Source organism: Pongo pygmaeus, chromosome 3, assembly GCF_028885625.2.
Source record: "Pongo pygmaeus isolate AG05252 chromosome 3, NHGRI_mPonPyg2-v2.0_pri, whole genome shotgun sequence".
Classification (NCBI taxonomy): Eukaryota; Metazoa; Chordata; class Mammalia; order Primates; family Hominidae; genus Pongo; species Pongo pygmaeus.
In genome coordinates this window covers 155,101,464-155,127,554 of record NC_072376.2, presented here as the reverse complement: position 1 = coordinate 155,127,554, position 26,091 = coordinate 155,101,464, and the positions used below count along the sequence as shown (strand labels likewise).

The 26,091-nt window shown below is 36.8% G+C and overlaps 1 protein-coding gene across 8 annotated transcripts in view; it reads left to right on the top strand.

Annotated features, from left to right (window-relative positions):
- The window catches only part of INPP4B (inositol polyphosphate-4-phosphatase type II B), an 831,569-nt gene that overhangs the window by 771,841 nt on the left and 33,637 nt on the right, over positions 1-26,091 (top strand). For all 8 annotated transcript variants that reach the window (XM_054486648.2, XM_063664144.1, XM_054486649.2 and 5 more), the window contains 2 exons: positions 1,936-2,048; positions 6,019-6,173. In XM_054486648.2, coding sequence (XP_054342623.1) covers positions 1,936-2,048; positions 6,019-6,173 — 268 coding nt within the window. The remainder of the gene's footprint in view (positions 1-1,935; positions 2,049-6,018; positions 6,174-26,091) is intronic.

The window sequence follows — 26,091 nt, the reverse complement described above, 5'->3', positions numbered from 1 at the left end:
TTCCATATTTGGCCTCCTTCCCTTTATCTTTAGGCTATCTTTGGGCTGTGTCCTGTTAAAATTCCTGTATATCAGAGAACCTTCTACCTCGCAATGCGATGTCTTCCATCAAACTTTCTCTTTTGTATGAGAATCATCTGTAGTTATATAGTAAAGATATGACTGTTGACAACTTTCTCTTTTAGAAACAAATTCAGTGGAATCATGCATGTATTTCATATGACTATTTTGAATCTCACTTCCCTAAACCTATCTGAATTGTACCCAACCTTCCTCTATTCTGTGATCATAAAATCCAAGATGTGATATGATTATTTTCAATGGAAATTCCCCCCTTACCAACCGCCTCTGCTCTTAGATGTATATCACTAGTATAGTTCACTGGGATACTTTCTCTCTTCTCTGGAGCTAAAGTCACAAACTAGAGCTATTCAGATATATTATTTTGCTAAACTGCAACATCTGGTACAAATTTGAAAAAGTACAAAGCCTCATTACTACTAAAATTCATTTATGTCAGTTTTTGTGAACTTGTAAGGAAGACGTCATCTATTTCTTCAGTGAAACTTGGTAACGTAGGTGTAGTCCATCTTATTTTGTCCTGTTTTTAGCCTCAGTTAAAGCTCTCAGGAATTTATCTCTCAGTTTATGGATTCAACAGTAGAGTGTATTTTCATACTATATAGTACTTACCCAACCATTCACTTAGACAGTCTTTTTGTTTCTATCACTGTAATATTGAATCCCATCTCACCAAGTCTTGGGGACATTTGTGTCATAACGTACATTGTCTCCGTTTTTAGTATAAAGTGTATGCCGTTTATTACCCATCCTTTAGTTGTTAGCATGCAGAAATCTAAGCAACCAGTGTCATTTCCTGCTTTCTACCCAATTATCTCATACTGTGAAATATAGCCTCATGTTTTTCCTCTTTCTGTGTCATATCTGTGCTTCTTTATAGCAGTGGTTCTCAAGCAGGATATATTTTTCTGTCCGGAGACATTGGCAGTGTCCGAAGGCCGTTTTTACTGTTACTTTGGGAAAGCTGCTACTGGCATGTGAATGGTAGAGGCCAGGGATGCTGTGAAACATCCTGTATTGCACAGTATGGTCTTCCTCCCAGCAAATTATTACCTGATTCAAGAAGTTAATAGTGCCGAGTTCAGGGACACTTGCTGTATGGCAACTGACTTCATGTGTCTTATTTGAACTTTCAGATTTCTCCCACCCCTGAGTTGTTCAATTTAATATATTCTCTTGATTCAGACTAGCTACTCAATGGCAAAAAAAGGAAAGTTATATCTCATGCCATCTATGTCTTATGCTTTCGTTAAAGTAAGACAGAAGCCAACATCTTTGTCCAAAATGCTGGTAAAATAGTACTGTAGGACCACTTGATATTACCATAGTTACACAGAATAGAGAATGAGAGAATTAAGCATATTTGTAAGTAAAGAATAAAACCAGATAAATTAATAAGTATGGTTATCCTCAGAAATCCTTTGCTTCAAATGATATTCGTTCTTATAAAATTGTGTTTGAGGCTGGGTACGGTGGCTCATGCCTGTAATCCCAGCACTTCAGGAGGCCACGACAGGCAGTTTGAGCTCAGGAGTTTGAGATCAGCCTGGGTGATATGGCCAAACCCTGTCTCTGCAAAAAATACAAAAAGTAGCTGGGCATGGTGATGTGCTCCTGTAATCCCAGTCACTTTGGGCACTGCGGTGGGAGGATCACTTGAGTCTGGGAAATTGAGGCTGGGCTGCAGTGAGCAGAGATTGGGCCCCACTGGCACTCCAGCCTGGGTAGGCAGAGCAAGACCCTGTTTAAAAGAAAAGTTGTGTTTGCAAATAAATGTATTGAAAAAACTCCATGGGCAGCTTAATGTGAACACTGTCTCATTTTATTTTTCTCCTTTGTTTTTTCCCCCTTCAGATATTTCACATTTTCAGGAACAAAATGATTTAAAAGCATTACTAGAAAATCTCCTTCAAAATATCCAATCCAAAAAAAGAAAGAATGTAGAAATTATGTGGCTGGCTGCAACGGTAAGCACTCTCATGTCAAATCTTATTTCCTGCCATGTCATAACCAGCAAATATTATCAGTTCTCTACTGTGCAGAGTCCAACCTCTGCACTTTGGGTTACCAGTGCAGAGGTGTCATCGTCTATTAGTCCATGGATTAGGCATTTTTACTCTTGTTGGTAGTTCTATCCATAGACTAGAACATAAGATGGAAGAAGATGCACTCAAGAAAGACTCTTGCTTATTTGCTATTCTTACCAACCTTGAATGTGTTCTCCACTCTGAGGAAGTGTCTGTGAGTTTCTTGATGTTGCGTGTTGCAACGTCAATTGCCCGTATCACCCAGGATTTTGAACTGCTGCTTTAGAGACATATGGTTTCAACAGAATGTGGTTATCAGATCTCTGATTCACAGCTTCAATAAGGCTCCTGGACATATTGTTCAGTTAATGAGCTTATAAATGTGTTTGTTAATTTAGATGTTGGCATAGAATTCATTACTGATGGATTGCTCTTAGGGTAATGAACTATATTTTGTATAGCTCTTTCTCATTTAATGGTGCCCTTGGGGTAAAAGAGCTACCTGTGTTCTCACCCCAGCTTTCTATAAGAATTAGAGATAAAAAAAATGCCTGTATTTTTAAGGCTCTTATCTGGTAACCGTTGAGGCATAGCTCACATGAAATTTATGAATTGTGTTAAACATTCAGACCCAAACATCCTTTCATTAGGAATGCATCCTTCCATCAGGAATGGTACATGTCAAAGATCTTTATAATAAATGCCATGTTTGCAGTTTCTGCAGTGTTACTCTTATAATTTGGAGCTCAGATTAACCATGCTTCTAGCATACTCTATTCATTCTCTAGCCATAGCATTTAAAACAGAAAGTTTTCCCCTACTTCCAGTGCTTCAATTATAATTCAATATCACTTACTTTCTTCTGGGAAAAAGGAATGGATAATTTACCATGAGCCCATATGAAATAATTTACCAAAAGCAAGGCAGAGGAAAGCTTCTTTAGTTTCCCTTCCTGCCTTCTTGGAGCCCCAGGGAAGAACATCAAAGGTAACAATATGAAATATTGCTTTCAGGCAGCTCATTTACACTGGTTCCCTTTAGCACCATACTATATTACATGAAGGTTGTTTTTAATAGTGTAGCTGCTCTTTGTATCTTCTAAGACCACTACGGTTGTTAATTCTAACAAAAATTTCACAATGGTAGGTCATAAATTGTGTTTTCTATTTTACTGAAAACATGACGGCATGAAGATAGTTTGATACTCATGCCATCTGATGATTTACAAACATATAAATGTGTCATTATGTACATATTGTGAAGTTAAGTAAATAGATAAATTAAGGATACACATGTATAAACACAAAAGTATATTTTCTTTTAGTATATGCAATTTCCCATTTTAATGTATGAAAAAGTTTTCCTATAAATCCCACACATTTCTAAAATATTTTTTTGAAAAGTGTATACTGACCAAATATGATTTACTCTCAATTCACCACTGAATGAATGATTAGTAGCATTTCTGTTAGCTAATGCCTCAGTTTCAATATTCTATTTGTAAATCATGGGCCTATTTATGATACTCTTAAAATAAAGAAATACAGAAATTCCTTTTGATATTTTCCAAAAATATTTTGTTAATATTTGTTTTTATTTTATTTTCCTTTCTTTTTAAAATCTATTTAGTGAAATACTGCTTCAGTTAATGTTTTCCATTCTAATTGAAAAATATAAAGTGGCCAGGCATGGTGGCTCACGCCTGTAATCTCAGCACTTTGGGAGGCTGAGGCGGGTGGATCACGAGGTCAGGTGATCGAGACCATCCTGGCCAACATAGTGAAACACCGTCTCTACTAAAATACAAAAATTAGCCGGGCATGGTGGCGCATGCCTGTAATCCCAGCTACTCAGGAGGCTGAAGCAGGAGAATCGCTTGAACCAGGGAGCTGGAGGTTGCAGTGAGCTGAGATTGCGCCACAGCACTCCAGCCTGGTGACAGAGTGAGACTCCATCTCAAAAATAATAATAATAAAAATAAAGTCATTTGGTTTTGTCTTCTTTAAGTTTAAATAGTAAAAGTGAAGATTTAAAGAGGACAAATGACAATCAAATGTGTTAAATCAATAGTTCAGGTATTGTAGAAATCAAGGCCTAACCTGTGTACTCTGATGGAAGTGCCCTTACCTCCACTAGACTTTAAATTTAGAACATTAAATATTCTAAGTAGGACAAGTGCATGTGATAGTAACAATAAATTTTAAAGAATATTAACTCAATTTAAAAATCATATCTCATAAATAGCCATTATGGTCTGTTTTATTATTATAAATATAGTTAAGAATTTTTTAAAATGAAATACTATTTATTTGAAAGGATTAGAATTTTTTAGATGTAAAAAGATTGTATGGAGAAATCATGCTCTCACATTTTTCTAGCCACTTATATTGGAAATAGAAGTACCAAAGTTCTGAATTAATAGTGATGTATAAATTCAAGTTTAAGTATAAGAAACACAATTAAAACATGGTAATAAATTCTAGATTAGCTATATTATTTTACCTTCTTTTAAAAGCGGACAACTTTTAAAGACTGCTTGATGACAGATAATAAAGAAGACCTTTGTTATTTCACATTAGATTTATTTTAAATGCACACTGATTAGCATTGTAATGCCGAAGTTGATTATTGTTATCTCATGTTAGAACCCTACCATGGGATAGAAGAGAAAGGAATGGAATGATTCCCCTATTACTCATAAGGCAATGAGACAAGAGACTATTGATGCTCAGTGATTTTTCTCTGACTTAAATCAGAATAACAAAAAGAAAGAACCGTAGAGGAATACAGAAGATAACAGAAGTTAAAAGACTTGATTCTTGAACTTAAGTAGAGTTCTGTTTGAATCCTGGTTCTGCTCTGCTATGTGCAAGTTACTTAACCCATCTAAACCTCAGTTTCCTCATCTATAAAATGAAAACAATTATACCTTCCTCTAGAGTTCTGCGAAGTTTATTTATTTACTTTTATTGTTAATTTGGGAGGTTTTTTTTTGAGACAGGGTGTCACTCTGTTGCCCAGGCTGCAGTGCAGTGGCATGATCACAGGCTCGAGTAATCCTCCCACCTCAGACTCCCAAGTAGCTGGGACTACAAGCATGCATCACCATGCCCAGCTAATTTATTTATTTATTTTTTTGAATAGAGAGGAGGCTTTGTTATGTTGCCCAGGCTGGTCTCAAACTCCTGAGCTCAAATGATCCTCCTGCCTTGGCCTCCCAAAGTGTTAGGATTACAGGCATGAGCGGCTGTGCCCAGCCCCTGTGAAGTTTATTAAAAAGAGCAAATGTGTGTGAAATTTCTTCGTGTTGTACCCTAGAGTACGGTCAATTTGCAATAAACAGTGGCCGTTTCTATTGTTCTCCTTTTTAGTATTGATGAGTAGTTCCCTTATCTGTTGTGAGGCACCATGAGGATGTTTAAAATCTCATAACCTAAAGCCAAGACTAGCAAATGTTTCTTAAATGAAAAATAAGAGAATATTAGCTATATACTATTTGAATCAACTGTTTGATCCAGGGAATATAGTTTTTTGTTTGTTTTTTCCTCTTTACAATGAAGGTGTTATTTCTGAGCTGGGAATAGTTTAGCATTGTCATACACTGCAGACCAGGCACCCCCCTTGGGTAGTGTGCTGCGTCCTCTGCTGGATATTTTACATCTTATATGGCTTCAACAGTTCCATGTCTCATGTACAAAGAACTAAATAAATTGGGTCCATTGCCTTGGCTTTTGAAATGAAAAGGTAATGGTTTTACATTTGATGAGACCGATTGAACCAATTGACTATCATAAATTAACAGAAACCCAAATTTATATTTGATGTGTTTAGACTAGAAGTGTTTGGAGGAGGCCAACACTTTACAGTATCACAAATGAACAATAAACATTCGTTTTTACATATGTTACAGATTTGCCGCAAACTAAATGGTATTCGTTTCACCTGTTGTAAAAGTGCCAAAGACAGGACATCGATGTCAGTGACACTTGAACAATGCTCAATCTTGAGAGATGAGCACCAGTTACACAAGGACTTCTTTATCCGAGCGCTGGATTGCATGAGAAGGTATCTCACATGTTTTTCAAGTTTTTTTTTTCTTTTAAGGTCATTTTGAGTTGTTTTTATTTTTTTTTTCAAAATACATATTTTATTGGAGGACTAAATATTTTAGAACTTTACTGTATTTTCATGGGTTATAGCTTATGACATGAGAGATAATTTTCTCTACCTGTATAATAATTTTATCTCTATCTATATTTCCCCTACTTATTTTAGGCTACTTTTCTAAACTTTTCATTTTTAGAAAATGTGGCTGTGTACACATTTGATGATATGCATCATTATATATGATATTATATATTTTATCAGCTCATTGGCTCAAGTTAAGGGGCCCCGAAAATCTCAAATATAACACTGTAAGAGCAAATTTTCATGATGCATAAGTATTCATGAGTACTTGCAAAATAAAACTAACTCATTATCCAAACAAAAGCTTTCCAAATTACAACTAACAGGTGATATTCCCATGGTCCACAGAGTCTCTGGGTCAGTAACCTCCTTTCTAAAGTTATTTTCACATCACTCATCATGAAGATGGGATGACACTGATACTTTAAAATAGAGAATTAATATGGTTACTCTGCCGACATTTAAAATGCTGTGCCCGAAGTCATGTTTCTTGATTCATTTCCACAGTAATTAAATCTAAACTCTAAGCCATAATGGGAAGGAAAAAGTGCTTCATTCACAGTGTCTATCAGCAAGGACACACGTTAATTAAAAAGTTAAGCGAAATTGTCTCTTTGCTGCAAAGCCTAGCTCAGAAGCACACTAGGAAGCATGGGACAGGCTCTGGGTTCCCAGAAAGGAATGTCATGTGATTCACTGGAGAAGGCTGCTTCTTATCTAGCCTGCCATTAGCTATCAGTTTTCTTTTAACTGCTGCAGTCTTTCATTGGCGACATTGATGTTTGCTTGTGCTTGTTCTATGCCTCTATGTTTTCTCACTAACCAGAGGTTTCTGAAGTTCTGTATTTCATCCCATTTCATGTCTCTTGGCGTTTTCATTCTTCAGTGGAGCTCTATCATAACTTTTTGATAAATGTGTGAGGATGTCTTAGAGGTCTGACATGAACATCTCAGCCATATACAACATGTTTGGTTGATATAAAAACTTCTTTCAAAAAATAATATCTCAGCACTAATGGTAAAATACCAAATTCAAGTATGAAATCTTCAAATCTGCAGAAAAAGAACACAAATGTCACTATAGATGGAGCAAAGGTGCTTGGTGAGAAATGCAGGAATGCATGATGTTATACGTCAGGTACACCATGGGACTAAACTGATTTAGGTAACAAATCTTCTGGAAGATGAAATTGGTGTGCCTGTTTATTTAAGATAGAAGAGGGGACCCTTAAATTAGACATAAAATAATTCAAACAGGTAAATAAAGGCTCTATATATACTGGACATGTTATATTATAGAATAATATATTTTGGTATTGCCTATGATTGACATTATATATGCAATACATTTGCTCGTGATATAGCATTTGTGATGATTCATTTTTGTGTTTTTAAGGTAAGGCACTAGAAATTTAATCTAAAACACTAAAGGCTTAACTTCAAATCCCTAGTATTCTGGTGATCTTCTTCTTTTGGTTTTGTCTGTATATGAGGACTGTGCCAGAGTGTGAGTGTTGGCCTGTATTTGTGTACATGTATGCATGTATTTAAAGAAAATAAGATGCGTTCTTTTCTTTAATAACTGCCTTCATTTCCCTCTGGGTATTTTGCCTTACAACACAGGCTCATAGGTTTACAAGCTCTGGCAACACAGCAGAGTAGATAAGAGCATGAGGTTTGGGAGCCAGCTAATTTGAATCCAGGCTATATGCCATGCATTACCCATAGGCAAGTTAGTCTCTCACTGCCTCTTAGTGCCTTAGGGCAAGTTACTCAACCTCTTGTACCTCTCAGTTTCCTCATCTTTTAAAACAGATATGATAATAGTAGTTCCATTTTAGGAATGTCTCGAGGATTAAATGAATTGATACATGTACAGGAATTAACAATGTTTGGCACATGGTAATCACTAAATAATGTTGGTTAAAAAAATAAAAAAATCAAGGGCTGTGATGTTAATACTCTGATTTTCCACGTGCAGTATAATCTAGCTAATTATGATCCTTGTAGTTTTATGTTTGTGAATACTTTATGACATAAGGTTGGACTACAATAGCATATATTAAAATAAAGTGTCCTGGCAGCTCTTGTAAATAAGGTTTCAAATGCAGTATCTTCCCTATTTAAGAAAATCAGCTCTTTAAATAGCACTTTAAAAATGTGCAAGTGTTTGCAAATGCAGTGTTAATTATGAAAGCATCACAATCGCTGAATAGGTTTTTTATAAACATTTTTGATGCTAATGTGTATTATGTATCTGGAAATAATCATAGAATTTAAGATAAAGAAGTCACCTTAGAAATTTCTTATAAATATTTTTATACATATAACTCTTATAAATTTCCTACCCCACATGCAACAGTCAGTGGTTCATGAATAAACATTTCTCAAGTTACTGCTTAATGCTGATTGATTACTGGGGCCCCAAAATTCTGGATTCTGACAATATTTTACAGTTGAGTTTTTTGAGAGGAAGCAGATTTGCCCAGCTCCTCACTCTACCATCTAGCAAGTCCCACCCTTCAGACAGTGGTTTTTAAATGAACATCAGAACCACCTCTGGAAATTTAAAAAATACATATGTTTGATTGGTGTGTTAAAAGGTGGAAGGATGGGAAGGGAGTAAGGGATGAGAAACTACCTGTTGGGTACAATGTACACTATTCAGGTGACATTTACACTGAAAGCCCAGACTGCAGCACTATGCAGTATGTCCATGTAACAAAGATGCACCTGTACCCCTTAAGTCTATTTTAAAAAATATATCAAGATGTAGTTTAAGTTATCATCATCTTGGGTTCAATTTTATAATAAAACAACATGTCCTATACTAAAACAAAATACATATGTTTAGACCTCACATGGATTATAATTGAGAAGATCTGAAGTGGGTCCCAGGATTTAATTTTTTAAGAACTTTACAGACATTCTGGGGAACAACTCTGGATTTTTAAAAATCATTGTTTTAAAGGAATTTGATTTGTATGTTTTTGAATTTACTGCAAGTTTTAATTTTATTTAACATCAGTTGCAGTTTATTTTACCTTTGAATTATTCCAATCACCTTCCAGGCTATTTTCTCTGGATTTCTTAAAAATTCACCAAGGTTTCTTCATCATAAAAATTCAAGGGAAAAATAAAGTTCACCAAGGTTATCATATCACTCTTTAGTTAGTTTTTATTTTGTCCTTATCTATATTATTTTCTGTTGTATTGTGCTTATCTCTGTAGCAGTTTCAAATTATTTATGATGAGCAAAGGTATATAAATGAAAGTAAATAAATAAAGCTCCATCTGGCTCTTATTCAGAAATCCCCCCACAAGAAGCAGCTCTCTGAAGGTAGAGATTTTTGTTTCTCTTTGTTCACTACTATATTTCCAGTACCTAGAACAGTACCCAGCGAACATAGTATAATTTTTTTCTCCATAAATGTACAATAAAGGAATACATGAATAACATGGGTTTCTAAAACTTTCGGGTCCTATGTATTTGGTTGTATTGTGCATACATAGGCATTTTAAATTAAGCATATGAAGTTATCACTTGACTGTGACATATCGCTAAGTACAAGTTGCAGAATATGAAAGTAAAAGTCTTATTATTCTAATTCAAAAACCAATAGGCAAATATTATCCTAATTCAAAAACAATAGAAGCCATTTCAGCTCACCACCTGAATCGACCCTTTGTACAACTGTCAAAAAATTCAGACTTCTTTTTTTCTACATATCCAGTATTACTTTCAGCTGCACACTCCTGATGAGGCCTTCGGATACCATCTGTTTGATGAAATGGCATAAATGCCTCTTCAGATTAGAAAATTAACACAAGGTGTCTGGGTGATCTGACTCTGTAAGGATCTCTTAGTGGTTGCCTATATCATTAAGATCAAAACAGTGATTCTCAACCCTCACTGCCCATCAGAAATCTAGAAAACTTTTTTTTTTTTTTTGGTTAAAGGCAAAGTCCCACCACATACTAGTTTCTGGGATGGAACCATGATTGAGAACCACTTGACTAAAGTCTACTTTATTTAAGCCAATTTTAATTTAAATCAGTAATTGATTTTAATGACATTATGACAAGACTATAAACCAGGTATGTCTATCCTTTCCTGGAGTTTTGAAATGTATGTGTATTGCAAAATTCTGCCTTGATCACCTATGGCACAAGTCGTACCACAAAGGTGGCTCAATAATTTGCAGGTTTTTTTTTTTTTTAAGAAAGGGAGAATACTTTATCAGAATTCGGTTTTCAGTTTTGGACTCTCCATGGAATGCTAAGAGCTCTCTTGTCCCAATGCATTTGCAGAAAGCATTTTTAGTAGGAACTTTCAAACTTCCTATTAATCAAACATATTTGATTAATAGATTATTAGGATTGGACCTTAAAAATACAATAATAAATTTGACTAGATTTTAAAATGTCGTATCTTAACAAAAAATAATTGTATATGGAAATTTAATGCCTCTATAAAGTAAATTAAAACAAAAATACTATTGTACTGTTATTTTTCCTTAACAGGAACTCTAGGATGATGACTATACAAAGTAGTAATGTGACACCATAGTTCTCAATTGTCTTGTGTTTTATACTACGTTGCTTTCTCAATCTGTCATGGCTCCTTAAAATTAGGATAGTTAATATGCCATTAGTAAGAAGACTCAGGGTAAGTTTCAGCATATACCTATGTATCACCCTTGCAATACAGGGCTTTAGTCATTCTATTTCAGTAAATATTGAATTTATAAGAGACTTAAAAGGCCCATTGGCCTTATTGAGTTTCATTTATTGAATGTCATATTCTCAACATGTTGCACCTATAATTTATCTGTTGGGGGAGCATAATCTATGAAGTATTCTGCTTTATAAGTAAATGACTCATAACCAATTGATGTCAGTAAAAGATGTATTTGCATGACTTCCTCCCTTATAGGGTTCACTTTTAAGTAATGTAGTTCAATTATTGTTGAAATAAAAAAGTTTCTTCCTTCTGTCTTTAGTCTTGTTTCCACCTGAGCTTATTTTTTTCTTTGTTTTTGATTGTACTTTTAGAGAAGAACTGCTATTATTTCATATTATATCCTATTTCAAATATTAAAGAGAATTATAAGCATTGTAAGCATAGGTAATTGAAGTTTGCAGCTATTTTTTGACTACTCGAAAGGGATGTGTTTGTAGGGAACATCGTAATTGGAAACAGTTTTTCCATGATTGCTACTAAGTATTGTCTCCTCCCTTGAGAGTTTCAGTGGTGTGTTTGCTACATTACTTCAGTCAGTATTTGCAGCGGATAACAGGAATACGCGGAGAGAGAGAGTCACCTTCATCTCAGGGTTATTTATAAAAACATGAAAATTTACCTTATTTGGGATGTTTTTACTTCAGCTGAAGGTGAGGTGAAAGATACTGCAAAGAATACACATCCTTAGAAATCATGTTAGAGCAAGTAGCTTTTAATAAGCCATCCACTATAAACCCCAAAAGAGAACTGATCTTTCTGGGGAAATCAAAGAATGGCCTACAAAGGACTTCAACTTCCTGAACAAAATGTATGTGCTAATTTTAGTCGATCTTCTTCGTATATTCATGCCTGACAAGACTGTCATAGTATTCTACTGACAGAAAAATGATGATTTTGAGGTCTCTTTCTTTCCTCTAATTTCTTTTGTTGATAGTGTTTGTTTTCCATTCATAGCAACTTGAGACCCTGTGTGTGTGGAGGCCATAGTCCAGAGCAGCCATCAGCTTTATCCACACCTTTCCAAGTCAACCACTTCTTTCAACTCCCAAAATTATTAACTAAGTGCCTCGACATAGAAGGATGTGAAATATACATTTTAACTTAATAAAATCAAATACAATGTAAATGAATCTAATTGAAACAAATACATTTAACTTATGCCACAAACACAGGTTTTTAAATCCAGAAAGACCTGGAATTAATTCCTTATTCTAACACTAATTATCTGTGCAGTGGTGGACACATTAATTAATCTCAAGGCCTCAGTTTCCTAATGTGTGAAGGTGAGATGATGCTCCATTGTCCTCTTGTGAGTGTTGTGATAAATGAGATCACTTACTTAAAGTCTCTGCACCCAGTGGGCGTGAAGTGTTCTGCTGAGAAATGTTATCCTTGCTCTCTACACTCTCCCCATCTCTATCGACCCTGCTTGTTCTTCCTTAAAACATTTTTCTCTAAAAGTGCATCCTTGGATATTGCTAAAATGGGGAAGTTCTCCTGGTCTTCAAGGTCTTAGGAAAAAAGTCTCAGGATTAGCATTTGGTTTCTAAAAGGCTTAAATTGTCTCTCAGTGACAGTGGGCTAGTGGGCTACAGGGTTTGGAAATCTTTTTTTTTTTATTTATTTATTTATTTATTTATTTTTTTTTCTTTTATTATTATTTATTATTATTAAACTTTAGGTTTTATGGTACATGTGCGCAATGTGCAGGTAAGTTACATATGTATACATGTGCCATGCTGGTGCGCTGCACCCACCAACTCGTCATCTAGCATTAGGTATATCTCCCAGTGCTATCCCTCCCCCCTCCCCCCACCCCACAACAGTCCCCGAAGTGTGATGTTCCCCTTCCTGTGTCCATGTGTTCTCATTGTTCAATTCCCACCTATGAGTGAGAATATGCGGTGTTTGGTTTTTTGTTCTTGCGATAGTTTACTGAGAATGATGATTTCCAATTTCATCCATGTCCCTACAAAGGACGTGAACTCATCATTTTTTATGGCTGCATAGTATTCCATGGTGTATATGTGCCACATTTTCTTAATCCAGTCTATCATTGTTGGACATTTGGGTTGGTTGCTAGAGCCCTAGCTACAGCATCAGGGAATCTAGAAGCAGCTAAGCTTAGAGTCAGGGTTAGTGCATATCTGGGGCCCTCAGAGAGCAGCACTCGCACTCAGTTTGTGGAACTAGTGAATGTCTAACTCCTGAATTCCCACAGCTTTCACTGGCAAGTTAGGATATCCTGTAATTAAAGTGTCAGGAGCCCCACCTCTGGAGGTGAGTTGGGAAAATAGGTCATTAATAGAAATATGTGGTCATCATTTTCATAGTCAAAAGTGAACATCTTTTGTATATCTACTATGGCAGAGTAACATGCTATACAAATGGAGAAACACATTTGAAATTGTAATAGCCACTAATAGTCAATGAGGACTTACTATGCACTAAGAATAACACTAAGCATGCTATATGGGGAAACTGCTAATTCCCACAAGAACAGAATCAAATAAATGAGTCCAGAGCATAGAAAGTATTCATTATTAAGTGGTTCAGAGGATAAAAAGAATCACTGTGGCCAGGAGGTGTCCTGGAGGAGGTAGAATCTGAACTGTGTCTTAAGGATGCATACAATTTAGGTAAGTTGCCAGGAGTTAGGAAAATCTATATTAGAATTATCTAAGTGGATAAGAGTAGTGCTTATTCATTCATCCCACTTGTCAAGTGATTTTGCTTACGTAAGTGTTGTAATGTGTGACACATTGAACAACTTATTTTCTTCAGCTGGTATCAAGTTTTTGAGATCTGTGTTTATTTATGTTATATCTAGTTATCTTCTTTTAAACTTGTATAACACTCCCTTGTATAAATAGACCACAATTTATCTATTGCTCTAGTTAATTTTAGGTAATACTGTAATAGATATTCTCACATGTATATCCGTGTATATAAACCCCTAGGTATAACGGGTGGTAAGGCATTTGTATTTTTAATTTTGCTAGATGCTGCCAGATTGCTTTTCCAAATAGCTATACTAATTTATAAGCCACAAGCCATGCACGTGTGTTCCCATTTCTCCACACGTCCCAATACTTGTACTGTAAGAGTTTTTAACCATCTGATGGATGAAAAGTGCTACCTTTGTTTAAGTTATATTTTCTCAGTAACACAAAATAAGATTAAATATCTGTCTAAACATTTATTGGCCATCCAGATTCTCACTCATCTCATCTTCCGTGTTTCATATAATGGAGTTTTGCACATAATTGCAAATTAGGAAAGGTTTCCAGCATTTATAAATAAACCACTGGCCTATTGTGTTTAAGCTACATTTAGAAGACCCTGTTTCAGGAGCGGTGTGTTTTTTTAAAAATGTGCTTTATTTTTATTTTTTAAATGAACGCACAGCGGAATAAGACAGGAGCATCCCTTGGGTTTGGACAGAGAATGCGTCATGCTATGACAGGAGCCTGTGACATGATGTGAGGCTTTTTAGCCGGGAGGGGGACAGGGCTCCACTTTAGACGAGGGAAAGACACTTCCAACTGAGAAACAAAGACCTATAGTTGATTAGGGAGATGATTGATGCCTTTGCACTTGGAAAATGAGGTGTAGCAAGAACTAGTCCAAGAAAGGTCTCATTTTCACTAAAGAAGGCTGAGATGCAGGCAGCCCAAACCTGAATGATCTATGGAGAGCAGTTATGCCAAAACCTAGAGTCTGTTTATGCCCCTGGAAGGCTGAGGCAAGAGAATCAAGGAAGTAATTTTCATTTCACCACCTAATGATTTTTTCTACAAACACCAACAGCCTTGTCCTAGCCAATGATATCCATGAATTCATATATTCAATATGCCTATTATGTTTGTCCTCATATACAAAGAAATCCAAAACTATTAATTCAATGAATTATCATTATACTGTCTAAAACTTCTTTTCTTCCATCAGAACGCTTGCTATACTCTGGTAGACACTGTCATAAAATGGTTTCAACCCGTCTTCTAACTTGAGTATTGGTTATAGCACTCTAGACACTGGTTCAAGGGAACAAATTGGATGGCTTCACAGGCCAATTTCTAAAGAAAACTGGACTGGGAGTCAACTGTATTTATGAATAAGTACCCAAAATGTTGCAAGCTTTTCTCCTGATCAGAAGACCACAGATGACAGAGAAGTTCAAATGCTGGGCATAATATATTAATGTTCAAAGGATAATGGCCTAAAGCCCTATGAGCAAAAGTGCATTATGCATAATTATACCCCATTCTCTTCCATTTAGTGAGCCTATCAGAACTCATATGAGTGTGAATGACATCATTATGGGGATCAAAACTGTAATTTATAAAGCATATCATTTGCAAAATTGGTATTTTATTAGTAACAAATCACATGTGATATCTCTCAAATATCATAGTATTATTTAGGGGTAATCACTGCTCTGAATACCCTAAAATCTAACAATTAGGCCAGCTCAGCAAAGAGCAGGCTGCCCCCCTATGGCACATAAAGTGGGTAAGAGGAAGGACTTTGGAATTGGACTGCCTGATTTCTCCACTTCTTAGCAGTGGGAATGAAATTCTAAGAGGCCTTAGGTTCTTTATCTGTAAAATGAAACAACATATATAAAGAAATTGGTAAGTGGGTATAGTTCATAGTAAGTAGCTGGTAAACTCAAACTTATTTTGTAGTGATAATTTCACCAGCATCCTCATCTAATAGGGTTGTCATGAGCGCTAAAAGAGACAATGAGCACTGATGCACTTAATATGGTACTTGTTACACAGTGAGGATCAGTAAATATTAAATGCTGTCATGGCTATTACTGATGTGTGGTGATGACTGTTATTACTGTCATTATTGCTTCTTTGTCATGGCAGCTTCCTGTCACGTTGTTTTTACTAAACTGTAAATGGTTGTGATGTCCTCAAACTATATTGAGGAAAGGTTAAAAAAAAAAAAAGTCATTTCCACTATTCATATCATCTGTTGCATTGGTTCTCTTTTATTTACTTATTTTGTTTTATTATTATCCTTTAAGTTCTAGGGTACATGTGCGCAATGTGCAGGTTAGTTACATATGTATACATGTGCCATGTTGGTGTGCTGCACCCGTCATTTACATTAGGTATATCTCCTAAGGCTATCCCTCCCACCTCCCCTCACCCCACAACAGGCCCAGGTGTGTGATGTTCCCCACCCTGTGTCCAAGTGTTCTTATTGTTCAATTCTCACCTACGAGTGAGAACATGCAGTGTTTGGTTTTCTGTCCTTGCGATAGTTTGCTCAGAATGATGGTTTCCAGCTTCATCCATGTCCTTACAAAGGACATGAACTCATCCTTTTTTTCTGGCTGCATAGTATTCCATGGTGTATAAGTGTCACATATTCTTAATCCAGTCTATCATTGATGGACATTTGGGCTGGTTCCAAGTCTTTGCTATCGTGAATAGTGCCACAATAAACACACGTGTGCATGTGTTTTTATAGCAGCGTGATTTATAATCCTTTGGGTATATACCCAGTAATGGGATGGCTGGGTCAAATGGTATTTCTAGTTCTAGATCCTTGAGGAATCGCCACACTGTCTTCCACAATGGTTGAACTAGTTTACAGTCCCACCAATAGTGTAAAGGTGTTCCTATTTCTCCATATCCCCTCCAGAACCTGTTGTTTCCTGACTTTTTAATGATCGCCATTCTAACTGGTGTGAGATGGTATCTCATTGTGGTTTTGATTTGCATTTCTCTGATGGCCAGTGACGATGAGCATTTTTTCATGTGTCTGTTGGATGCATAAATGTCTTCCTTTGAGAAGTGTCTGTTCATATCCTTTGCCCACTTTTTGATGGCGTTGTTTGATTTTTTTTCTTGTAAATTTGTTTAAGTTCTTTGTATATTCTGGATATTATCCGTTTGTCAGATGGGAAGATTATAAAAATTTTCTCGCATTCTGTAGGTTGCCTCTTCACTCTGATGGTAGTTTATTTTCCTGTGCAGAAGCTCTTTAGTTTAATTAGATCCCATTTGTCAATTTTGGCTTTTGCTGCCATTGCTTTTGGTGTTTTAGTCATGAAGTCCTTGCCCATGACTGTGTCCTGAATGGTATTGCCTAGGTTTTCTTCTAGGGTTTTTATGATTTTAAGTCTAACATTTAAGTCTTTAATCCATCTTGAATTAATTTTTGTATAAGGTATAAGAAGGGATCCAATTTCAGCTTTCTACATATGGCTAGCCAGTTTTCCCAGCACCATTTATTAAATAGGGAATCCTTTCCCCATTGCTTTTGTCAGGTTTGTCAAAGATCAGACAGTTGTAGATGTGTGGTATTATTTCTGAGGACTCTGTTCTGTTCCATTGGTCTATATCTCTGTTTTGGTACCAGTACTGTGCTGTTTTGGTTACTTTAGCCTTGTAGTATAGTTTGAAGTCAGGTAGCGTGATACCTCCAGCTTTCTTCTTTTGGCTTAGGATTGTCTTGGCAATGCGGGCTCTTTTTTGGTTCCATATAAACTTTAAAGTAGTTTTTTGCAGTTCTGTGAAGAAAGTCATTGGTAGCTTGATGGGGATGTCATTGAATCTATAAATTACCTTGGGTAGTATGGCCATTTTCACGATATTGATTCTTCGTATCCATGAGCATGGAATGTTCTTCCATTTGCTTGTGTCCTCTTTTATTTCATTGAGGAGTGGTTTGTAGTTCTCCTTGAAGAGGCCCTTCATATCCCTTGTAAGTTGGATTCCTAGGTATTTTATTCTCTTTGAAGCAATTGCGAATGGGAGTTCACTCATAATTTGGCTCTGTGTTTGTCTGTTATTGGTGTATAAGAATGCTTGTGATTTTTGCAGATTGATTTTGTATCCTGAGACTTTTCTGAAGTTGCTTATCAGCTTAAGGGGATTTTGGGCTGAGACGATGGGGTTTTCTAAATATACAATCATGTCATCTGCAAACAGGGACAATTTGACTTCCTGTTTTCCTAACTGAATACCATTTATTTCTCTCTCCTGCCTGATTGCCCTGGCCAGAAATTCCAACACTGTGTTGAAGAGGGGTGATGAGAGAGGGCATCCCTGCCTTGTGCCAGTTTTCAAAGGGAACGCTTCCAGTTTTTGCCCATTCAGTATGATATTGGCTGTGGGTTTGTCATAAATAGCCGCTATTATTTTGAGATATGTCCCATCATTACCTAGTTTATTGAGAGTTTTTATCATGAAAGGCTGTTGAATTTTGTCAAAGGCCTTTTATGCTTCTATTGAGATTATCATGTGGTTTTTGTCTTTGGTTCTTTTTATATGATGGATTATATTTATTAATTTGTGTATGTTGAACCAGCCTTGCATCCCAGGGATGAAGCCCACTTGATCATGGTGGATAAGCTTTTTGATGTGCTGCTGGATTTGGTTTGCCAGTATTTTATTCAGAATTTTTGCATTGATGTTCTTCAGGGATATTGGTCTAAAATTCTCTTTTTCTGTTGTGTCTCTGCCAGGCTTTGGTATCAAGATGATGCTGGCCTCATAAAATGAGTTAGGGAGGAAGACTCCCTATTTTTCTATTGATTGGAATGGTTTCAGAAGGAACAGTACCAGCTCCTGTTTGTACCTCTGGTAGAATTTGGCTGTGAATCCATCTGGTCCTGGACTTTTTTTGGTTGGTAGGCTATTAATTATTGCCTGAATTTCAGAGCCTGTTATTGGTCTATTCAGGGATTCAACTTCTTCCTGGTTTAGTCTTGGGATGGTGTATATGTCCAGGAATTTATCCATTTCTTCTAGATTTTCTAGTTTATTTGCATAGAGGTGTTTATAGCATTCTCTGATGGTAGTTTGTATTTCTGTGGGATAGGTGGTGATATCCCCTTTATCATTTTTTATTGCGTCTATTTGATTCTTCTCTCTTTTCTTCTTTATTAGTCTTGCTAGCGGTCTATCAATTTTGTTGATCTTTTCAAAACAGCAGCTCCCGGATTCATTGATGTTTTTGAAGGGTTTTTTTGTGTCTCTGCCTCCTTCAGTTCTGCTCTGATCTGAGTTATTTCTTGCCTTCTGCTAGCTTTTGAATGTGTTTGCTCTTGCTTCTTAAGTTCTTTTAATTATGATGTTAGGGTGTTGATTTTAGATCTTTCCTGCTTTCTCTTGTGGGCATTTAGTGCTATAAATTTCCCTCTACACACTGCTTTAAATGTGTCCCAGAGATTCTGGTATGTTGTGTGTTTGTTCTCATTGGTTTCAAAGAACATCTTTATTTCTGCCTTCATTTCGTTACATACCCAGTAGTCATTCAGGAGCAGGTTGTTCAGTTTCCATGTAGTTGAGCGGTTGTGGGTGAGTTTCTTAATCCTGAGTTCTAGTTTGATTGCACTGTGGTCTGAGAGACAGTTTGTTATAATTTCTGTTCTTTTACATTTGCTGAGGAGTGCTTTACTTCCAACTCTGTGGTCAGTTTTGGAATATGTGTGATGTGGTGCTGAGAAGAATGTATATTCTGTTGATTTGGGGTGGAAGGTTCTGTAGATGTCTATTAGGTCTGCTTGGTGCAGAGCTGAGTTCAATTCCTGGATATCCTTGTTAACTTTCTGTCTTGTTGATCTGTCTAATGTTGACAGTGGGGTGTTAAAGTCTTCCATTATTATTGTGTGGGAGTCTAAGTCTCTTTGTAGTTCTCTAAGGACTTGCTTTATGAATCTGGGTGCTCCTGTATTGGGTGCATATATATTTAGTATAGTTATCTCTTCTTGTTGAATTGATCCCTTTACCATTATGTAATGGCCTTCTTTGTCTCTTTTCATCTTGGTTGTTTTGAAGTCTGTTTTATCAGAGAGTTGGATGGCAACCCCTGCTTTTTTTTTTTTTGTTTTCCATTTGCTAGGTAGATCTTCCTCCATCTCTTTATTTTGAGCATGTGTGTCTCTGCACGTGAGATGGATCTCCTGAATACAGCACACTGATGGGTCTTGACTCTATCCAATTTGCCAGTCTGTGTCTTTTAATTGGAACATTTAGCCCATTTACATTTAAGGTTAATATTGTTATGTGAATTTGATCTTGTCATTATGATGTTAGGTGGTCATTTTGCTCGTTAGTTGATGCAGTTTCTTCCTAGCCTCAAAGGTCTTTACAATTTGGCATGTTTTTGCAGTGGCTGGTACTGGTTGTTCCTTTCCATGTTTAGTGCTTCCTTGAGGAACTCTTGTGAGGCAGGCCTGGTGGTGACAAAATCTCTCAGCATTGTTTTGTCTGTAAAGGATTTTATTTCTCCTTCACTTATGAAGTTTAGTTTGGCTGGATATGAAATTCTGGGTTGAAAATTCTTTTCTTTAAGATTGTTGAATATTGGCCCCCACCCTCTTCTGGCTTGTAGAGTTTCTGCTGAGAGATCTGCTGTTAGTCTGATGGGCTTCCCTTTGTGGGTAACCCAACCTTTCTCTCTGGCTGCCCTTAACTTTTTTTCCTTCCTTTCAACTTTGGTGAATCTGACAATTATGTGTCTTGGAGTTGCTCTTCTCGAGGAGTATCTTTGTGGCATTCTCTATATTTCCTGAATTTGAATTTTGGCCTACCTTACTATGTTGGGGAAGTTCTCCTGGATAATATCCTGCAGAGTGTTTTCCATCTTGGTTCCACTGTCCCTGTCACTTTCAGGTACACCAATCAGACATAGATTTGGTCTTTTCACATAGTCCCATATTTCTTGGGGGCTTTGTTCGTTTCTTTTTATTCTTTTTTCTCTACACTTCTCTTCTCGCTGCATTTCATTTATTTGATCTTCAGTCACTGATACCCTTTCTTCCACTTGATCAAATCGGGTACTGAAGCTTGTGCATGTGTCACGTAGTTCTCGTGCCATGGTTTTCATCAGGTCATTTAAGGTCTTCTCTACACTGTTTAATCTAGTTAGCCATTCGTCTAATCTTTTTTCAAGGTTTTTAGCTTCCTTGCGACGGGTTTGAACATCCTCCTTTAGCTCAGAGAAGTTTGTTATTACCGATCATCTGAAGCCTTCTTCTCTCATCAAAGTCATTCTCCATCTAGCTTTGTTCCGTTGCTGGCGAGGAGCTGCATTCCTTTGGAGGAGAAGAGGCACTCTGATTTTTAGAATTTTCAGCTTTTCTGCTCTGGTTTCTCCCAATCTTTGTGGTTTTATCTACCTTTGGTCTTTGATGATGGTGACATACTGATGGGGTTTTGGTGTGGATGTCCTTTCTGTTTGTTAGTTTTCCTTCTAGCAGTCAGGACCCTCAGCTGCAGGTCTGTTGGAGTTTGCTGGAGGTCCACTCCAGATCCTGTTTGCCTGGGTATCACCAGCGGAGGCTGCAGAACAGCAAATATTGCAGAAGGGCAAATGTTGCTGCCTGATCCTTCCTCTGGAAGCTTCGTCTCAGAGGGGCACCCAGCTAATATGAGGTGTCAGTTGGCCCCTACTGGGAGGTATCTCCCAGTTAGGCTACTTGGGGGTCAGGGACTCACTTGAGGAGGCAGTCTGTCCGTTCTCAGATCTCAAACTCCGTGCTGGGAGAACCACTACTCTCTTCAAACCTGTCAGACAAGGACGTTTAAGTCTACAGAAGTTTCTGCTGCCTTTTGTTCAGCTATGCCCTGCCCCCAGAGATGGAGTCTACAGAGACAGGCAGGCCTCCTTGAGCTGTGGTGGGCTCCACCCAGTTCGAGCTTCCTGGCTGCTTTTTTACTTACTCAAGCCTCAGCAATGGCAGATGCCCCTCCCCCAGCCTCACTGCTGCCTTGTAGTTTGATCTCAGACTGCTGTGCTAGCAATGAGCAAGGCTCCGTGGGCGTGGGAACCTCGGAGCCAGGCATGGGATATAATCTCCTGGTGTGCCGTTTGCTAAGACCATTGAAAACGCACATTATTAGGGTCAGAGTGTCCCGGTTTTCCAGGTACCATCTGTCACGGCTTCCTTTGCTAGGAAAGGCACATTGGTTCTCAAAGAGTAATTCCAGCATGAGCATCTTCCAAGAACTTGTTAGAAATGCACATTCTCTGGCCCTTCCCAGAACTACTGGACCAGAAACTCTACATGTGGGGCCCAGCAATCAGTGTTTTAATTAGCTCACCAGGTGATTCTGATGTACACTTAAGTTTGATAACCACTAGTCTAGTGTAAGGATATTGTTACATTTTTAACATCTTTTTTGAGATACAATTCATATATACTTACCAGATGATAACATCCACCCATTTAAAGTGTTTGGTGTAGATTGTAGAATGTGATGTTTCAGAAGAAAATAGAGATTATGTGATTACATATAACTTTGCCTTACAACAGTGTTGTAGCGAGGATTTAGTCTTGAAGTTTGAATTATTATAGTACATAGACATTGTACATAATTAGAAATTAATTCTAAATCATGGGGCATTATTCGGGGTTCAAATAAGTCTATTTTCAGAAAATTATACATTTGATATTCATGTGATCATGAGACTCTTCCCAGAGAGGGTCGTGCTCTACACTCTTGGGGGAAAGGAATGCTAATATCGTGAAGCTTCCCAAAAATCCAAGAGAACTGGGTTCAAAAAGCTTCCAGATAGCTGAACACATGGAGGTTCCTGGAGGGCGGTACACCCAGGGAGCGCATGGAGGCTCCGTATCCCTTCCCTCATACCTTGCCCCACACATCTCTTCATCTGTATTATTTGTAATACCTTTATAATAAACTGGTAAACATATTAAAGGGTACAATGCAGTAGTTTTTAGTATATTGACAGAGTTGTACACCTATCACTACAATAATTTTAGTACCTGTTCAGTACTCCTAAATGAAACCCCATTTCCATTACCAGTGTCTCCCCAAATGCCATCCCCCCAGCCCTTGGGAACCACTAGGTTTGCCTCTTCTGGACATTGCATATAAATAGATTCATACAATTTGTGGTCCTATGTGAATGCTGTCTTTCATTTAGCATAACATTTTCCAGGTGCATCCTTGTTGTCAGACATTTTTTATTCCTCTGTAAAGTTCCCTCTTTGTGAGTATTCTGTGCAGTCATTCCCAGAGTATTAACATTCAGCTAATGAACGATTCCCCACAACAAAATAGGGGCATATGTGCATATGTGTTTGTCTGGGGTGGGGCGATGTGTGATTATATTTGTACATGTGGGCTTTAATTTTGTAGTTTCCTTTTTCTAGAGACTACTAAAAAGCTCAGGGCCAATTTTGTGATTCATCTACTTCAAATGTATAGCATTCTTTAATAAGCTTTCACTATATATGTGTGTGTGTGTGTGTGTGTGTGTGTGTGTGTGTGTGTTGGCCTCATTCTTAGCTCCATTTTATGACATTACTCTTGCATTTACTATTTCTTTCTCACTTTTTATTCCTGATATCTTACTGAATTTGATGTATCCATGTAAACTGCCTTAAATTCTTTTTGGAATATGGCAGGGTGTAAATACTTAAATAACAATAAAATCACATAAACTACTCACTATATCCTATACTCAAGACTCTTCCTAAATTTACTCTTAGCAACCTTCAATACAAGCTGAAAATACTAAATTTTTTCAAACTGCAAAATATCTGTTTTCTTACATCTGAATTTATGTGTTTTCAAAATGATGTCTGTTTTCTCAACTATTTGAGAAAATCATGCCATTATATTTATTATATGCTTTAGAGTTTTCAAATCACTTTGACTGTTCTTTTGTTTTTGAAAATAGAATTACAATAGATGTCATCTTTTGTTCAGTTTTGTTTCATAATTTAATTTTATAACATAAATTCCAGAATTTTATAACACTAATAGCTTTATTTGATTTTGTGATAAAGATTTTTTCTATTGAAGAAAATAGACTAGAACAAAAGTGAGAAAAAGACATATTAGAGCTGTCAAGATATATTATTTTTGCCAGAAAAGAAGGGGAAAGATGCCTTCCACTTCACAAGAATGAGCCGATTTTGTAGCAGCTGCTCTTGAAATAGATAGGTTTATTGAAAACTCCTAGTATCTGTAGTTGCCATTTAAAAAAATACCTTTCATATAACAAAAAGCTCATATGCATATGTTCAGGGTACATATTGTTAAGTATTACCTGGTCATAAAGTTAAATGGCAACCGAGACCACTGTGTAGACCTACCATGGGTTCAGCTTGACCATGAGAAACATGTGGTTGACAGACTGTGGAAGCCCACATTCCAACAAGCATTTGATGAGCTTCATCTTTTTTTCCTCTGTGGTTTGACTACATACATACAATTTTATTGTGTATGTTAATAACTTAAAAGCTGCTAATGTATCATGTGGTTCCTGAACAGAGAATTGAGCTGATTTTTGATACACTGAATAATAAAAGATGTGATGTTTCAGAAGAAAATAGACATTATAACTTTGCCGTACAACAATGTTGTAGCAAGGATTTAGTCTTGAAGGTTGAATTATTATAGTACATAGACATTGTACATAATTAGAAATTAATTCTAAATCATGGGACATTATTTGGGGTTGAAATAAGTCTATTTTCAGAAAATTATACATTTGATATTCATGTAGTCAGTTATAACCTTCCATTATGCAATCCTTAAAGTTAGTTTATAAATTAAAATTTCATCACAGAGGTTATGATTTCAGATCATAATGGAAAGTGGAAACTCTGTTGCATTTCTATTTATGGCAAGGTAAAAGAAAGTCACATTTCTTTGCAGTATGCTTTATTTTGTTTTATCATAAATATTTATATGTGTAGTTTGCTATCTTTGCCCACATCCCCTGAATAACAAAAGTACCCTAATAACCTTGGCACTAGTGCTAAGATGAAAGGAAGATGAAAAATATCCCATTTTTTAAAAAGCCTTAGGGATTTTAGGATGTCAGCATACTAGTACTAGGGAAAATAAATTTATGTGTGTATATTTTTAAAATTTTGAGCTCAATTTTAAATTTAGTAGTTGCCCTTTGAATAGCTTTACCTCCAACTAAATGTTAAAATGGCATTAGCATGTTTTGTCAATATGTTTCTGAACATATTTTCTTCTGGAGTTTGAAAAGGAAGCAAAATTTCAATTTATCACAATCAAGGAAAAAACAAACTAAAAGAGTCTTGGAAGAATCTAGACTTGTGTGTGTGGAGGACTGGAAGAGAAAAAGAAGCTTTTTAATTCATTTAGGGTCTGACGAGGTAAAAGCATATGTGAACTTCCCTCTCTAATTCTCATGGCTTGGGCTCCTGGGCAGGGTGGATAGTATGGGTCTTCAGTCAGGCAGGGCATTCTTTTCCCTACAAAGGTAAGCTTTCTGTTCAGGCAGATCATGTGGACTGTTTCCACCAGCAGCTAAGAAAGAAAGTTGCTACAAGGTAAGTAGTCAGCACTCCTCATAGATATTGACTTCTCCTCTAAGGAAAATGCTCAGCAATCTGATATTTTTGCCACATCCCTGCAAAAAATAAATGTTGAATCAGCATTCTTACATATAAAAGAAGGCTTTTGCATCTTTATCCTTGTATAGCTTTATGTCTCCATTGGAACCAATAAATCTAAATTCAAGGTTCAGTATTTCAACGTTAAACAAAAATTATATTGAAGTGCCTACAAAAGTGTAGTTAACGTATTTCCCCATTTCTTTTGGAATATGTACCTGAGGTCTATAGATATGTGTTTCTGTTGGATCAGTGTTGAAAGGCAAACTAGATGTCTTCTGGTCCAAAACTTCACAGTGTCTTATGTTAAGGTGTATATTCGTCTAATAAAGTTTTTTTTTGTTTTTTGTTTTTTGTTTTTTCTTGCGGGGGGACAGAGTCTTGTTGTGTCATCCAGGCTGGAGTGCAGTGGCGCCATCTTGGCTCACTGCAACCTCCGCCTCCCAGGTTCAAGCGATTCTCCTGCCTCAGCCTCCCAAGTAGCTGGGACTACAAGTGCGCACAACCATGCCCAGCTAATTTTTGTACTTTTAATAGAGACGGGATTTCACCATGTTTACCAGGATGATCTTGATCTCTTGACCTCAGGTGATCCACCCGCCTCGGCCTCCCAAAGTGCTGGGATTACAGGCATGAGCCACCACACCCAGCCTAATAACGTAATTATTTTTTAATCT